The following is an 18,187-nucleotide window of genomic DNA, read 5'->3' as shown; positions in this document are numbered from 1 at the left end:
GTGAGGGGAAGGGAAGAGAAACAAATGCAGCATGAGGGGAAGGGAAGAGAAACAAATGCAGCGTGAGGGGAAGGGAAGAGAAACAAATGCAGTGAGAGGGGAAGGGAAGAGAAACAAATGCAGCATGAGCGGAGAGCAAGAGAAACAAATGCAGCGTGAGGGAAGGAAGAGAAACAAATGCAGCGTGAGGGGAAGGGAAGAGAAACAAATGCAGCGTGAGGGGAAGGAAGAGAAACAAATGCAGCGTGAGGGGAAGGAAGAGAAACAAATGCAGCGTGAGGGGAAGGGAAGAGAAACAAATGCAGCGTGAGGGGAAGGAAGAGAAACAAATGCAGTGTGAGGGGAAGGAAGAGAAACAAATGCAGTGTGAGGGGAAGGGAAGAGAAACAAATGCAGCGTGAGGGAGGGGAAGGGAAGAGAAACAAATGCAGCGTGAGGGGAAGGAAGAGAAACAAATGCAGCGTGAGGGGAAGGGAAGAGAAACAAATGCAGCGTGAGGGGAAGGGAAGAGAAGAGAGTGCATGCAGCTGAGGGGAAGGAAGAGAAACAAAACAGCAGCAGTGAGGGGGAAGGGAAGAGAAACAAATGCAGCGTGAGGGGAAGGGAAGAGAAACAAATGCAGCGTGAGGGGAAGGGAAGAGAAACAAATGCAGCGTGAGGGGAAGGGAAGAGAAACAAATGCAGCGTGAGGGAAAGGGAAGAGAAACGAATGGTGTGAGGGGAAGGAAGAGAAACAAATGCAGTGAGAGGGAAGGGAAGAGAAACAAATGCAGCGTGAGCGGAGGGCAAGAGAAACAAATGCAGCATGAGGGGAAGGGAAGAGAAACAAATGCAGCGTGAAGTGAAGGGAAGCAAAGGCAGCGTGAGGGAAGGGAAGGAAGCAAAGGCAGCGTGAGGGGAAGGAAGGAAGCAAAGGCAGCGTGAGGGGAAGGAAGGGAAACAAAGGCAGCGTGAAGGGAAGGGAAGCAAAGGCAGCGTGAGGGGAAGGGAAGGAAGCAAAGGCAGCGTGAGGGGAAGGGAAGGGAAACAAAGGCAGCCTGATGGGAAGGGAAGGAAAGCAAAGGCAGCGTGAGGGGAAGGAAGGGAAGGCAGTGTGATGGGAAGGGTAGGGATGGCAGCGTGAGGGGAAGGGAAGGGAAGCAAAGGCAGTGTGAGGGGAAGGGAAAAGAAACAAATGCAGTGAGAGGGAAAGGGAAGAGAAACAAATGCAGTGTGAGGGGAACGGAAGAGAAACAAATGCAGCGTGAGGGGAAGGGAAGAGAAACAAATGCAGTGTGAGGGGAAGGGAAGAGAAAAAAATGCAGTGTGAGGGGAAGGGAAGAGAAACAAATGCAGTGAGAGGGGAAGGGAAGAGAAACAAATGCAGTGTGAGCGGAGGGCAAGAGAAACAAATGCAGCATGAGGGGAAGGGAAGAGAAACAAATGCAGCGAGAGGGGAAGGGAAGAGAAACAAATGCAGCGTGAGGGGAAGGCAAGAGAAACAAATGCAGCGTGAGGGGAAGGGAAGAGAAACAAATGCAGCGTGAGCGGAGGGCAAGAGAAACAAATGCAGCGTGAGGGGAAGGGAAGAGAAACAAATGCAGCATGAGGGGAAGGGAAGAGAAACAAATGCAGTGAGAGGGGAAGGGAAGAGAAACAAATGCAGCGTGAGGGGAAGGGAAGAGAAACAAATGCAGCGAGAGGGGAAGGGAAGAGAAACAAATGCAGCGTGAGCGGAGGGCAAGAGAAACAAATGCAGCGTGAGGGGAAGGGAAGAGAAACAAATGCAGTGAGAGGGGAAGGAAGAGAAACAAATGCAGCATGAGGGGAAGGGAAGAGAAACAAATGCAGCGTGAGGAGAAGGGAAGAGAAACAAATGCAGTGTGAGCGGAGGGCAAGAGAAACAAATGCAGCGTGAGGGGAAGGGAAGAGAAACAAATGCATCATGAGGGGAAGGGAAGAGAAACAAATGCAGCGAGAGGGGAAGGGAAGCGAAACAAATGCAGCGTGAGGGGAAGGGAAGAGAAACAAATGCAGCGTGAGGGGAAGGGAAGAGAAACAAATGCAGTGTGAGGGGAAGGGAAGAGAAACAAATGCAGTGTGAGGGGAAGGGAAGAGAAACAAATGCAGCGTGAGGGGAAGGGAAGAGAAACAAATGCAGTGTGAGGGGAAGGGAAGAGAAACAAATGCAGTGTGAGGGGAAGGGAAGAGAAACAAATGCAGCATGAGGGGAAGGGAAGAGAAACAAATGCAGCGTGAGGGGAAGGGAAGAGAGACAAATGCAGTGTGAGTGGAGGGCAAGAGAAACAAATGCAGCGTGAGGGGAAGGGAAGAGAAACAAATGCAGCATGAGGGGAAGGGAAGAGAAGCAAATGCAGCGAGAGGGGAAGGGAAGCGAAACAAATGCAGCGTGAGGGGAAGGGAAGAGAAACAAATGCAGCGTGAGGGGAAGGGAAGAGAAACAAATGCAGCGTGAGGGGAAGGGAAGAGAAACAAATGCAGTGTGAGGGAAAGGGAAGAGAAACGAATAGTGTGAGGGGAAGGGAAGAGAAACAAATGCAGTGAGAGGGGAAGGGAAGAGAAACAAATGCAGCGTGAGCGGAGGGCAAGAGAAACAAATGCAGCATGAGGGGAAGGGAAGAGAAACAAATGCAGCGTGAAGGGAAGGGAAGCAAAGGCAGCGTGAGGGGAAGGGAAGGGAAGCAAAGGCAGCCTGATGGGAAGGGAAGGGAAGCAAAGGCAGCGTGAGGGGAAGGAAGGGAAGCAAAGGCAGCGTGAGGGGAAGGGAAGGAAGCAAAGGCAGCGTGAGGGGAAGGAAGGGAAGCAAAGGCAGCGTGAGGGGAAGGGAAGGAAGCAAAGGCAGCCTGATGGGAAGGGAAAGGAAGCAAAGGCAGCGTGAGGGGAAGGAAGGAAGGAAGTGTGAGGGGAAGGGAAGGGCAGCGTGAGGGGAAGGGAAGGGAAGCAAAGGCAGTGTGAGGGGAAGGGAAGGAAGCAAAGGCAGTGTGAGGGGAAGGGAAGAGAAACAAATGCAGCATGAGGGGAAGGGAAGGAAACAAATGCAGCGTGAGGGAAGGGAAACAAAGCTCGTCAGCGTGAGGGGAAGGGAAGAGAAACAAATGCAGCGTGAGGGGAAGGGAAGAAGAAACAAATGCAGCATGAGGGGAAGGGAAGAGAAACTCATCTGGGGAGAGGGAAGGGGAAGAAAGCTCATGCAGCGTGAGGGGAAGGAAGAGAAAGCTCAAATGCAGCGTGAGGGGAAGGAAGAAAGAAACAAATGCAGTGAGAGGGGAAGGGAAGAGAAACAAATGCAGCGTGAGGGAAGGGAAGAAAGGCTCATCACAGCGTGAGGGAAGGAAGAGAAAGGCTCATCACAGTGTGAGGGGAAGGGAAGAAAGAACAAATGCAGTGAGAGGGGAAGGAAGAAAGAAACAAATGCAGCGTGAGCGGAGAGACAAAGAAGGCTCGTCAGCATGAGGGGAAGGGAAGAGAAACAAATGCAGTGAGAGGGGAAGGAAGAAGAAACAAATGCAGCGTGAGGGGAAGGGAAGAGAAACAAATGCAGTGAGAGGGAAGGGAAGAGAAACAAATGCAGCGTGAGGGGAAGGAAGGGAAGCAAAAGGCAGCGTGAGGGGAAGGGGAAACAAAGGCAGCGTGAGGGGAAGGGAAGGAAGCAAAGGCAGCATGAGGGGAAGGGAAGGGAAGGCAGCGTGAGGGGAAGGGAAGGAAACAAATGCAGAGAGAGAGGGAAGGGGAAGCGAAACAAATGCAGCGTGAGGGAAGGGAAGAAGAAACAAATGCAGTGTGAGGGGGAAGGGAAGAGAAACAAATGCAGCGTGAGGGAATGGAAGAGAAACAAATGCAGTGTGAGGGAAGGGAAGAGAAACGAATGCAGTGTGAGGGGAAGGGAAGAGAAACAAATGAGTGAGAGGGGAAGGGAAGAGAAACGAATGCAGCGTGAGTGGAGGGCAAGAGAAACAAATGCAGCATGAGGGGAAGGGAAGAGAAACAAATGCAGTGAGAGGGGAAGGAAGAGAAACAAATGCAGCGTGAAGGGAAGGGAAGCAAAGACAGCGTGAGGGGAAGGGAAGGGAAGCAAAGGCAGCGTGAGGGGAAGGGAAGGGAAGGCAGTGTGAGGGGAAGGGAAGGCAGCATGAGGGAAGGGAAGGGATGCAAAGGCAGTGTGAGGGAAGGGAAGGAAGCAAGGCAGTGTGAGGGGAAGGAAGAGAAACAAATGCAGCATGAGGGAAGGGAAGCCAGAAACAAATGCAGCGTGAGGGGAAGGAAGAAGAAACAAATCACAACATGAGGGGAAGGAAGAAAGCTCATCTGATGTGAGGGAAGGGAAGAGAAAGCTCATCTGATGAGAGGGGAAGGGAAGAAGAAACAAAGCTGCAGCGTGAGGAAGGGAAGGAAAGAAACAAATGCAGCATGAGGGGAAGGGAAGAGAAACAAATGCAGCGTGAGGGGAAGGGAAGAAGAGAAACAAATGCAGTGTGAGGGGAAGGGAAGAGAAGCTCATCACAGTGAGAGGGAAGGAAGAGAAACAAATGCAGCATGAGCGGAGAGGCAAGAAAAACAAATCACAGCATGAGGGGAAGGGAAGAGAAACAAATGCAGTGAGAGGGAAGGAAGAGAAAGCTCAAATGCAGTGTGAGGGGAAGGGAAGGAAGCAAAGGCAAGCGTGAGGGGAAGGAAGGGAAACAAAGGCAGCGTGAGGGGAAGGGAAGAGAAACAAATGTAGCATGAGGGAAGGAAGAGAAACAAATGCAAGCGTGAGGGGAAGGAAGAGAAACAAATGCAGTGTGAGCAGAGGGCAAGAGAAACAAATGCAGCGTGAGGGGAAGGAAGAGAAACAAATGCAGCATGAGGGAAGGGAAGAGGAACAAATGCAGCGTGAGGGGAAGGAAGAAGAAACAAATGCAGCGAGAGGGGAAGGAGAGCCAGAACAAATGCAGCGTGAGGGGAAGGGAAATGAAACAAATGCAGCATGAGGGGAAGGAAGAGAAACAAATGCAGCGTGAGGGAAGGAAGAGAAACTCATGCAGCGTGAGGGGAAGAGGAAGAAAAACAAATGCAGTGAGAGAGGGAAGGGAAGAGAAACTCATCTGGTGTGGGGAACGGAAGAGAAACAAATGCAGCGTGAGGGGAAGGGAAGAGAAACAAATGCAGTGTGAGGGGAAGGGAAGAAAAAATGCAGTGTGAGGGGAAGGAAGAGAAACAAATGCAGTGAGAGGGAAGGAAGAGAAACAAATGCAGTGTGAGCGGAGGAGCAAGAAAACAAATGCAGCATGAGGGAAGGAAGAAGAAACAAATCTGTGAGAGGGGAAGGGAAGAAGAAACAAATGCAGTGTGAGGGGAAGGCAAGAGAAACTCATCTGCAGCGTGAGGGGAAGGGAAGAAGCTCATCTAGCGTGAGCGGAAGACAAGAAGAAACTCATCTGGCGTGAGGGAAGGAAGAGAAACAAATGCAGCATGAGGGGAAGGAAGAAGAAAGGCTCGTATGCAGTGAGAGGGAAGGGAAGAGAAACAAATGCAGCGTGAGCGAAGGGAAGAAAGAACAAATGCAGCGAGAGGGGAAGGAAGAGAAACAAATGCAGCGTGAGCGGAGGAACAAGAAGAAACAAATGCAGCGTGAGGGGAAGGGAAGAGAAACAAATGCAGTGAGAGGGAAGGGAAGAAGAAACAAATGCAGCATGAGGGGAAGGGAAGAAGAAACAAATGCAGCGTGAGGAGAAGGGAAGAGAAACAAATGCAGTGTGAGCGGAGGGCAAGAAGAAACAAATGCAGCGTGAGGGAAGGAAGAAGAAACAAATGCAGCATGAGGGAAGGGAAGAGAAACAAATGCAGCGAGAGGGAAGGGAGAGAGAACAAATGCAGCGTGAGGGAAGGAAGAAGAAACTCATGTGAGGGGAAGAGAAACAAATGCAGCGTGAGGGGAAGGGAAGAAAGGAAACAAATGCAGTGTGAGGGAAAGGAAGAAGAAACAAATGCAGCGTGAGGGGAAGGGAAGAGAAACAAATGCAGCATGAGGGGAAGGGAAGAGAAACAAATGCAGCATGAGGGGAAGGGAAGAGAAACAAATGCAGTGTGAGGGGAAGGGAAGAGAAACAAATGCAGTGAGAGGGGAAGGGAAGAGAAACAAATGCAGCGTGAGGGGAAGGGAAGAGAAACAAATGCAGCGTGAGGGAAGGGAAGAGAAACAAATGCAGCATGAGGGAAGGGAAGAAACAAATGCAGCGTGAGGGAAGGAAGAAACAAATGCAGCGTGAGGGGAAGGAAGAGAGAAACAAATGCAGCGTGAGGGGAAGGAAGAGAAACAAATGCAGCGTGAGGGAAGGGAAGAGAAACAAATGCAGTGTGAGGGAAGGGAAGAGAAACGAATGCAGTGTGAGGGAAGGGAAGAGAAACAAATGCAGTGAGGGGAAGGGAAGAGAAACAAATGCAGCGTGAGCGGAAGGGAAGAAGAAACAAATGCAGCATGAGGAAGGGAAGAGAAACAAATGCAGCGTGAAGGGAAGGGAGGAAACAAAGGCAGCGTGAAGGGAAGGGAAGCAAAGGCAGCGTGAGGGGAAGGGAAGGGAAGCAAAGGCAGCGTGAAGGGAAGGGAAGCAAAGGCAGCGTGAGGGGAAGGAAGCAAAGGCAGCGTGAGGGGAAGGAAGGGAAGCAAAGGCAGCCTGATGGGAAGGGAAGGGAAACAAAGGCAGGGAAGGGTGAAGGAAGGAAGGGAAGGGAAGGCAGCGTGAGGGGAAGGAAGGAAGCAAGGCAGTGTGAGGGAAGGGAAGGAAGCAAAGGCAGTGTGAGGGGAAGGAGAAGGCAGTGTGAGGGGAAGGGAAGCGTGAGGGGAAGGGAAGGAAGAAAGCAGCGTGAGGGGAAGGAAGAAAGCAGCGTGAGGCGGAAGGGAAGGAAAGAAAGGGGAAGGGAAGAAGAAACAAATGCAGCGTGAGGGAAGGGAAGGAAAGAAACAAATGCAGCGTGAGGGAATGCAGCGTGAGGGGAAGGAAGAGAAACAAATGCAGCGTGAGGAGAAGGGAAGAGAAACAAATGCAGTCAGAGAGGAAGGGAAGAGAAACAAATGCAGCGTGAGCGGAGGGCAAGAGAAACAAATGCAGCATGAGGCGAAGGGAAGAGAAACAAATGCAGTGAGAGGGGAAGGGAAGAGAAACAAATGCAGCGTGAGGGGAAGGGAAGAGAAACAAATGCAGTGAGAGGGGAAGGGAAGAGAAACAAATGCAGCGTGAGGGGAAGGGAAGGGAAGCAAAGGCAGCGTGAGGGGAAGGGAAGCAAAGGCAGCATGAGGGGAAGGGAAGGGAAGCAAAGGCAGCATGAGGGGAAGGGAAGGGAAGCAAAGGCAGCGTGAGGGGAAGGGAAGGGAAGCAAAGGCAGCGTGAGGGGAAGGGAAGGGAAGGCAGCGTGAGGGGAAGGGAAGGGAAGGCAGCGTGAGGGGAAGGGAAGGGAAGGCAGTGTGAGGGGAAGGGAAGGGAAGGCAGCGTGAGGGGAAGGGAAGGGAAGCAAAGGCAGCGTGAGGGGAAGGGAAGGGAAGCAAAGGCAGTGTGAGGGGAAGGCATCAAAGGGCAGCATGAGGGGAAGGGAAGGCAGTGTGAGGGGAAGAGATGGTAGTGAAAGGAAGGGAAGGCGCTGTTGAAAAATTTTATCATGATGGGTTTGGGGGTGATAAAATTAATTAATTAAGATTAAAGCTTGGTATTAAAATGAAAATGTTAAACCTTAAGTAGAATGTACTCAAATATGATATGATTGTTTTTAAGTATGTATCAATTGGGAATTAACATCATTATATTTCTCCTCTGTATGGAAAGATCACCTGTATATTAAATGTGTGAACAGGTTGAACTTTGTCAGTAAGTTGAATAAAAGAAGAATTGCCGATCATTTTAAAAGCTATCGAAAGGAATTTTTAAAACAGACACAAACAATTTGGAATGTGGATTCAAGAAAATGTCCAGATGTATTCACAAAGCTCTGGTCGCTTCAAGATAATATATCTTCCCAGTTTTGGGAGAAGCAGACTGACTTTTAACCTACATAAGATGTAAACTTGTTTGAATGGCCATGAGGGTTGGCGTTTGACGTCATTCTATCATTCTGTGCGATTAATATGTCCAGGTTTGAATATGTGTTCCAACCATTTAAGCAGGAGCTGTCAAAAAGACTGAAGATAAGGTTCACCTGGAAATTGTCAAGACCGGGCAAACTGGCGTCAGCGTCAGAAAATTATTTTTTAAAACGTCTCTTCCTGGAAACTATATAAAGTCGAAGATTCTCCGGTTATGTTGAGAGATCTGGAGTAAATTTGTCTGTCCAGGATCTCCTGTGCTGGTACATATAATCTGTTTGGTTGTTCAATAAATGTTTTAAAATTGAACTGACATTGTGTGTCTGTATCGACAGCGGCGTGAGGGGAAGGGAAGGCAGCGTGAGGGGAAGGGAAGGCAGCGTGAGGGGAAGGGAAGGCAGCGTGAGGGGAAGGGAAGGATGTGTGAGGGGAAGGGAAGGGAAGGGCGATAAAATGCAGCCAAACAGCAACATTTTCTTTGTAACCGCAGGGTTCTATATAAAAACGGGTGGGAGCAATTAAAACCCACGTGATCTACGTGGAAAATTCAAAACTAAACTGTCAGTCCAGAAATTCCCTTAACAGAGTGAGTGGAGTGGGGGAGCATGGGGAGAGTGGGTGAGAGGTGGGAGGGAGAAGGAGAGAGGGAGAGGGGTGGGAGAAAGAGGAGTGGGAGAAGGAGAGGGAGATAGATGGTAGAGAGAGAGAGAGGGGAGGGAGAGGGTGAGGAGTGGGAGAGGGAGAGATAGATGGGAGAGAGAGAGGGGAGGGGGAAGGAGAGGGTGAGGGGTGGTAGGGAGAGGGAGAGAGGTGTGGGAGAAAGAGGGGAGAAGGTTGGGAGAGAGAGGGGGGAGAGGGTTGGGAGAGAGAGGGTTGGGAGAGAGAGGGGGAGGGTTGGGAGAGAGAGGGGGAGAGGGTTGGGAGAGAGAGGGGGAGCGGGGTGGGGAAGAGAGAGGAGAGGGGGAGGGGTAGGAGAAAGAGAGGAGAGGGGTGGGAGAGAGAGTGCGAGAGGGGTGGGGAGGAGGGGGGAGGGGTGGGGAAGAGGGAAGGAGAGAGTGTCCTTTCCTTCATTGTTCCGACACAGTGTACAAGTATAGTTAGATGGGAAGTTGTACCCCACCTGATCTGCTCTGTTAGCCAGTGCTGCACCTATCTGTTCCACTTGGAAAATCACCAAGTGTGGCGCCAAGGGTGAGGCCTCGAGTTAGGTTGCCGTGCCAATAGAAAAGTATCGTGGAAACATCGAAGCATAACCCTGCTAGGCGGGTCGTCAAATCAAGCAGCTACGGCTGTGTGAGAATTACAGCCCGTTTGACTATGGAGTTATCTGTGGTCAGCGGCTTCAGGACCAGGTGTTCGAGAGGACCTCAAGCGTTTCCCCTCATGGCGAAACTCGAACCCTGGATCCATAACAACATAATGTTAGTTAATCATCCTCCTGATGAAAGAGATTTGGTAACTGTACCTCAGGTCAGGTATGGGAGCATGTGCCAGAACAGCGCGTCGCTGCGTCCACTTTCCGCCGGTACTCCAGGGGCCTCCGTCTGGCCATCCCCCAGGCAGATGCCAGGCCCATCCCCATCTCATTGAGATGATGGTCAACCTGCTGCAACCACGAGGCACGTGGTCGGCCCACTGGCCTCCTCCACTCATGAGACTCCCTCGCTGAGAGACTCTGGTGAGCAGGATCAGCGTCAGGAAAACGAGCCACATGTCCATACAGCCGCAACTGACGCTCACGGACTATGCAGGTAACAAATCTCATCCGAGTCTCTCTCAGCAACCGCTCGTTGGACACAAAATCCGACCAGCGTTAGCCAAGGATTCTCCGAAGAGACCTGGTACCAAAGGAATTAAGTCTCCGTCTCAGATCCTTGGTCAGAGTCCAAGTCTCGCACCCATAGAGCAAGACTGGAAGTACCAAGGACCTGAAGACTCGGACTTTCGTCCTCCCGCACAGGTACCGGCAGCGCCACACCCCATGATCCAGTGAATCCATGACTCCTCAGGCCCGACCCAGACGTCTATTGACCTCTGACTTGCAGCCAGCAGAGACATGAATATCACTGCCAAGGTAAGTGAATCTCTCCACGACCTCAACATCCTCACCACAAACAGACACAGACAGGACAGCAACATCCAAGATGTCACCGAAAGCCTGGATCTTAGTTTTGACCCAAGAAACCCGTAATTCCAGCGGCTCCTACTCCTCATTCAGCACCTCGAGGGCCCCCAAAAGGATGTCTAAAGTCTCCGCAAAGATGACTGCATCATCTGAAAAAGCAAGGTCCGAGATCTTCACATTCCCAAACGATGCACCGCAACTTGATCTCTCCGACATCCTCCCTAAAATCCAGTCCATACAAGTGCTGAAAAATGTGGGGGCCAGTACACATCCCCGACGAACTCCAGTAATAACTGGAAATAAGTCAGAGATGGTACCACCACACTTCACAGCACTCTCAGTACCAGAGTAGAGTTCAGACATCAGATCGATCAGTTTTGGTGGCACCCCACGAAGACCAAGAATCCTCCAGAGGACGTCCCGATTCACTGAATCGAAGGCTTTACAGAGATCAACATAGGCTGCAAGCAGCCCCTGCCGAAACTCTCTCCTGCGTTCGGTGAGGACACGAAGGGCAAGGATACGGTCAATCGTTGACCTCTTTGGTGTAAAGCCTGACTGCTCTGGACGCTGGTGCTCAAGCAGATGGTGGCGAACCCTATCAAGAATTATCCGAGCAAAGACCTTGCCCGGCACCGAGAGCAGCGTCACCCCTCGGTAGTTGTTGCAGTCTTGGCGATCACCCTTCCCTTTCCAGAGAGGGACAACAAGGCCCCTCTTCCAGTCAGTTGGGATGATGCCTGTGTTCCAGGCAGAGCACAAAACTGCATGCAACGACACGAGTGCAGCATTTCCACCAGCCTTGAGAAGTTCGGCATGGATGCCACAAATCCCTGGAGCTTTGCCCCGTTTCAACTGGTTCACCGCAGCCCGTGTTTCCACAAGCGAAGGTGGACCACAGTTGATTCGAGGGTCAGCAATAGGGATTGTAACACCCTTGACGTCCAACTTGACAGTTGGGGGATCAGCCTGGTACAACCGCTCAAAGTAACCGGCTCAGCGGGCCTTCAATTCAGACTCCTCTGTCAAGAGCCTACCACTCTCTGCTCGAACTGCAGTGCTCCGAGGGATGAGCTTGGATGAACGTAATGCGCGAATTCCCCTGTAAGCGGGATGAGAATCACCTGTCTACAGGTGATGCTCTACCCCCTCACAGATTCCTCGCACATAGGCCTCCTTGTCCACCCTCAGTGCACGTACAGTTTTACGCCTCAGCTCCCTGAACAGCTCAGCTCTGCCATTCAGCCTGGCCCTGCGACTCTGGTCAATGGTATCCAGTGTCCCTTGAGAGACAAAATTCTTCTTTGCCCTGCGGTGAGCTCCAAGACATCCACCGGCAACATCAAGGACGGTGGTCTTGAAGGCGCTCCACAACTCTTCAGGACCCCCCAAAGCACCCAGACTCCCCAAGTGTCCACTCAGCCTGTTCGCAAACTCCTCAGCTACTCTCTCATCCCTGAGCTTGCCAACATCCAGCCTAAGCTGGGATGGTACCATTCTCCAGGATTTAAGGTGCAGCTTTAGAGTTGCTACAACAAGCCTGTGGTCAGTATTGAGGAACTGGGCAATCCGGTAGACCCTGCAGTTCTGGATCATCCTCCAACGACCGTCAATGAGGACATGGTCAATCTCCTTTGCCACACCGCCAGCGTTGGAATACCAAGTCCAGCGACGAGCTTGTGGGCGCTGAAACCATGAACCAGCCACCCTAAGTCCATGACTTCTTGCAAAGTCAAGGAACTTAGTGCTATTCTGGTTCATAGTTCCTGACCAATGGGGACCAACACACACCTCAAAACCATCCCTATCAGTTCCAGTCGATGCATTGAAATCCCCCAAGACTAGAAGTGTATCTCGTCTGGGGCACTGATCAACCACAGACTCGAGTGTGGCGTAGAATGCATCCTTCACGGTGAGATCACTCGCCTCCGTCGGAGCATAAACAGAGACCAGGGAAATGACACCTAAGGAGTGACGAATCCTTAATCTCATAATACGCTCGTTGACCGGTGTTACCTCAATTATCATTGGGGTCAGCTTATTGGACACAGCTACAGCAACTCCTTGGGTATGGTAACCATCAGAGCGACCAGACCAATAGTAGGTGTAACCACCCATCATTATCTCGCCGCAATCCGGTCTCCGAACCTCAGACAGAGCTGCAATCCCGATGTCCAAACGCTTGAGCTCAGATGATAACAGAGACAGGTGATCATCCTCTCTTTGGGATAGGACATTCCAGGCACCCACCCGAAGGGACCGCCTCAGGTTAACCCAAGGAGACCGCCGTCTGGTGGACGACACCTCAGCACCACTCCGACACACTCTCCCGCAATCTGACCCAGGGATGTTACCCCGTGGTTTCCCTCCTATCATCAAAGATTGGGGGTCCCGAAGGCTTTGCCCCAATCCCGTCATCCGGTGAGCTGCCCTGCGAAGGGAAGCTGCGCAGGAGGTACTCCCACGGAGTGGGTTTTCATATTTTTTTGCGTTTTGCGGAATGAAGGGTTTTACGGTGGCTGGAGTGCAAATCCTGCCACCAACCTCCTAATGAGAAGTAACCCAACTGCAGGAGGACGTCCGCAGACACAGTTGGGCACTAGATATGGATGGCCGTTGGCTCACAAGGAGCTCCTCCGCCCTTTGACAGGTTTTGTTTTTAATCCTGCTGGGTGTCCATATCCAAACACCCCCCTCACCAGAAAACCTGGTTGGGGAGACGGTTTAGTTGACGACAACCCGACCATGGAACACGTTAGTACAGGTTTATATGGTACCTGTAGCAGGTCACAGGTCGAACCTGACCTGACTGAACTGTACTTCACCATTCTAAATTGGCAAAAATATAATTTACTTCAGTGAGGGTGTTCGTGAAGGGCAAAATTGCACGTCCCAAAAGCCCCTTAGCCTTGGCGAGGAGGGATTTTTTTTCTGACAATATTAATTATGATGCTATTATAATCCAAAGGAGGATCAGGGGGAGGAGGGGCACCCAGCAAATGCCCCCCTCCCCAAACCCCTCACCTTCCATCAAAGGCGATCATGTTGCACATGTAATAAGGTGTTTTTAACCGATAATGTGGGAAAGGAAACTCGTGCAGTGATTTTTTTTCCAACAATTTCCACTGTAAAGACAATCTATAATGAGGTACTGTAGGTGAGCCCACCGAGAACCATTTGTTTTGTCAAAAAGGGTGAAAACTCAAAGGAGTATTCACAGTTTGTTTTTCAAAAAAAAAGACAGAATTTTAGGAGCACGATGTGCATGCAGAAAGAATGTAAGAAATAGTTTAACTGTTACAATTTGGTTTTGTAACTCCGCTAACTGGGAGGGCCTTGTCAGTGTGTTGGAATTGTGTAATGATGATTACGAGTCGGCCTGGAGTTGTGTTGTTGGTAATATCTTTTGTTGCTTTAAATTTTCAGCAAAACTTAACAAGGATAAGCGTAAATCATCTGGATGCACGAAAAGATCCTGTTGCCTTGACTGGTTCAAAATGTTTGAGTTCGTATCATGTTCTAAAGCAGATGATGATGGTCTTTGTTGCCTTGGCTGTCGTTTTTTTTTTCCCCCCCCCCCCCCCCATCACAGACCCTGCATGCCGCCGCCCAAACAAAACTGATAAGTGGCTCTTTCCAAAATTGGAAAGATGCTGATGCAGACTTCAAATCAAATTCGACATGTGACGATCATGGGATGTCCATGGCGAAACCACAAAGCATATCAAGGAACACAGAATCTACTCGGCAAAATTATATTTTTCAATACAATGTAAACTTTGTGCACCCCCCCCGCCCGCCCCCTCAACCCAACCTAAAATCCTGGGTCCGCCCCTGTAATCATTGGTGTCATGGTTACTTTTGTTATGAGAAGCGGCCTTCGAGGAATGCCACCATGAGCTACCTTAACACGGACTTCCCTCAAGGTGGGACACCCCCTTGTGGAGGGAGGGAGGGGGGGGCAAGTTAAATGTCTACAACCTTCATTGTTCAACCTCCATCATTCATGCAAGCATCCGTTGAAGAATTTACCATGTTTGCATGCCTAATAAATGGATGGACCCTGAACTGGTAAATATTTAACTTTCATCCTCAGAACGGAATAGATATAAATGGAGTTTATCACCAAGTGCCCGCTATTGTGACAACTCACCATCCTCCATGTCCCTTATCTCTTCTTCTTCACGACCAACAGAGTCCTGGTCTTCGACCTTGATCCGCAAAGTTCCAGGAGGTCCTTCGGTCTCCTCGGCATCCATTCCAAGCCCGACGGTCGGTTGCGATCGTCGCCACTCAGGATACGACTCTATGTACCGACAGAGCTCGGCGTACATGGTGCAGCTGAACGTTAGTGCGGACAAAGACCGGAATTGAACCCTCACCGAAGCAGGCTCGGCCCGGGCACAGAGAGCTCCGAGGATCTCGATCCCTAGACCCGTAACCGCGGCTCGGAGAGACTCCTCCGATAGACCCTGGATCTCCAGCCATGTCGGGACGGGACCGAGCTCTCCTCTAGTTCTCGAGTCCATTGTCTTTCATGAACCCCATCCGAGAGATTTGGAAATAAATAAATAAATAAATAATCCGCCGATTCCGCTCCAAATTTTGTTTGAATGAGTTTCTACATTTAATAATGTTTTCAAACACAACTACCCTTACTCTGTTATTGCTGTAAAATATTTTCAACTATTTCTCGTTCTTCCGGTTTGTTTCGGTCAAGCGCAGGAAGGGCGAAGGCCTCCCCAAATTCTGATGGCTCGGTGGGACTCCGTCAACCCGTCCTCACACTGTTTGCTATACGAGTTCAGACGTCCGTCTGTCTGACGTCAATGTGTTCGGTTGTTACACAAATCTCAACTAATTAAACTTGCCGAGGGGACTACGGGTGAAGGACAGATGGCAAAAGTTGTAGCCACTTCATTGTCCATCCTCACCAGGAATTCCGAAGACGGTGCGACACAAATTATCCACGTAAATGTGTACCATGTAGCGTTGCTCCCGGTGTCAGTGAGTGAGGGTATGACGAGTGACTCCTCAGAACACCCAATTGCATCAGCACTCACGAGTAAGAGGACTCCATGTGATTTGTCACACTCGTTTAACCAGTGTTGCTTGAGCCTCGATTGCAAAAACAACCCGCGGAGCAATTCCCCTTTTATTGCCTTTCTCAGCAATCAAAAGGTGCATACACGGCCGCTTGAGCGTCGTTCCACCTACTCGTGCCATTTTTTTTTTCCTGAGAATAATAATGACAACATAATAATATGAAACATTACAGTGTTGCAAAATAATAATCTATCGATAATTCCAGCAATCTCTGTGTGTCTGTCTGTGACCGCCGTTTCTCGACAACCGCTGGTCCGATCCAATTGAAACTTGCCAGCTATATTGCTGGGGACCTGAGGATGTGCCTTTTCAAGGTTTGATAGTAATCGGACAAGTGGTTCCCAAGTCATGGCCATTTATTTACCAAACCAATGACAGGACACGGTGCTATGACATCACAATTGACGTCACAATTCTTTTTTCTTTGTTTTCTTTTTTTTGCACGTACGGCCACGCACTAGTATTAATAATAATATTTACTCACGCACGTAAATTTTAAATTATTTTATGTGATTGTACTAACAATAAGCTTCTTATATCTCACCGCCAACCGTAAACACAAACTCACGCAAAAAGCCGATCCATCGGAGTGTGCTCCATTATCAATCAGCCGTTCCTTATCCAGCGCTTTGTTGGAGTGCTTGCTTGAGTGCTTCAGCCACTTGGCGAGCGCTCTCCAAGCTGCTTGGTAAAAGAATAGCCTGTCGAGGCTTGGTAATTTTATAATAGTCCTGTCGAGTTAAACATCAGGGAAAACATGTTTTTAATCCATCATTACGTCACAATGCTTTCTTTCCTCAAGATGGAGTATTCCCGTTGAGCTGTGTTCCTCACCACTCACAAGGTGATACGTTTTGTCGAACAAAGTGACATCTCACCATCGGGGGCCCGTCTCCAAAGATTGTGAACAACGACCGCCTCTGCACGTGAGCCACGGTCTGAATTCGTCATTTGTTCAGGATGCCGGAGATGCCTCGCCGACTCTTCACGAACTACACGGTGGTATCTTGATGATCCAACACTGTGTCGGCGAAACACTTTATCATCGCACGACAACCGAACCCACATTAGAGAAATCAAAACGGACGTGCGATCAAAACGGATCAGACTCTACTGAACCACGATTGAATAAACTAAACTAGATCGACGCGCATGCAGAAATGCCAAAAAAAAAAAAAAAAAAAATCGGAATTTTTTTGAAAAAAAAAGTTGCAAAATTTCTGGGTTTTTTTTCTCCAACAAATTTTTTGGGGGGGGGGTTGGAAATCACTTAGAACATGTAGAAATGTAAAAAAAAATCAAATATATTTCAAATAAAATCGAATTTTTTTTTTTTTAAAGTTGCAAAAAATTTTTTTTCTCCAACAAATTTTTTTTTTTTGGTTGGAAATCACTTAAAACATGTAGAAATGCAAAAACAAAAATTCAAATATTTTTTCAAAATGACCGCCATAACGGCCATATTGGACTTTGGACCAAGTCCGAAATCTAATGGTATGATCCTTGGACCATACCTAATCCCCCCACCAAGTTTCGTCGAAATCCGTCCAGGAGTTTTTCCGTAAAACTGTTCACAAACAAACAAACAGACAGACAGACAGGGGTAAAAACAGTAACCTCCGCCGTCTTCGATGGCGGAGGTTAAAAAATATACATATCTCCTTCATGCTTCCATTTCCGGTGACGTCATCAGGTCGAAAGAAAGCGAATCAGGACCTTTACAATGACGTCACGCATTAGTGTCGCGTGCAGACGCCGCCATCTTGGACTTAACATCCAGTGTAATCAATCGAGCGAGATGGTGTGCATTGTTACCTTCGAGTGATTGTTCAATGCTTTTAGTTCACAAAACCGACAATGGATGTTGATCTCACTGTGACCGGCGTAATGTTAAACAGTTGTGAAGTGTTTCGGTTTTCAACCCGATCAAATAGGGACAAGATAATATATATATATATATATATATATATATATATATATATATATATATATATATATATATATATATATATATATATATATATATATATATATATATATATTGTTGCGGCCATGGGCACTGAGACACCAGCTTGTCACTCAGGGGGATTAATCCCCGGTTGTCCTCTGTAGAGCCAGACCTGGGGCCACCGCTCACAATTAACATTGTGGTACGGTGGGTTGTTTTAGAACCACGAACTCCACCCAGTCAACTACGAGTTCCAGTGTCCGCCGTCTAATTATTCCGTTTAACTAGAGGTCACGTGGTTACCTGAGCGGGGAGCACGCCCTCGGCAAAGCACCAATGTTATCCCGATTAGATTTTAATTATGATAGCCGAGCGTTTTTACCGCTGGTGCGTGCCGACTATTTTTGGTCAAATCTGTGGTAATTACCTCCCAGTCTTTCTCGGTTCAAACAATGCTACACCAATGGAAGGAAAGGACAAACACGGAAGGGTTGGAAATCGACAAATGATTTATTAATAAAGAAATTAATAAATGGAAGGAACTTTTTATTTTCCGAGGTAAATGAAAGAATAAATTTCAAAGCAAAATCAATCAAAATGCCAGGAAAGAGACAAAGAGCAGATGCTTATCGGGGGTTGACTTACAGCGAAACACAGACATGGCTACCCAACAGATCATTCAGGGGGAGGGGAGGGGAGGGGGGGGAGAGAATTGTCTCACCAGAAAGTCGTCCGTGAAGCGAAAACGTCCTGAAATGCGTGCGTGCGTGTCACGTCCGTTGCCAGCACCCAGCTTTACCATGCACCCTCTCGCGGGGTAGCCTTGAACGCCAGTCGAAGTCTGAAGGGCACCGAGAGCATCTGTCATGGGTTTAGACCCTGGTGTTGTTGGTGACTGACCCGTGCTTCACTTGTTGGTGGCGCTGCTCACACCCACACGCGCACCACATGCTCA

General features: G+C 49.2%; 1 protein-coding gene across 1 annotated transcript in view; it reads right to left on the bottom strand.

Moving 5' to 3' along the window:
- Window positions 1-15,191, bottom strand: part of LOC147033587 (uncharacterized) — a 46,195-nt gene extending 31,004 nt beyond the window's left edge. Inside the window, exon 1 of the mRNA XM_085856919.1 lies at window positions 14,332-15,191. Coding sequence (XP_085713045.1) covers window positions 14,332-14,707 — 376 coding nt within the window. The 5' untranslated portion in view covers window positions 14,708-15,191. The remainder of the gene's footprint in view (window positions 1-14,331) is intronic.
- Between the last annotated feature and the right edge of the window lie 2,996 nt (window positions 15,192-18,187).

This window comes from Eptatretus burgeri, chromosome 2, assembly GCF_056783735.1.
Source record: "Eptatretus burgeri isolate ZD-2024b chromosome 2, Ebu_testis_v1, whole genome shotgun sequence".
Lineage (NCBI taxonomy): Eukaryota > Metazoa > Chordata > Myxini > Myxiniformes > Myxinidae > Eptatretus > Eptatretus burgeri.
This window is presented reverse-complemented; position numbering and strand designations above follow the sequence as displayed.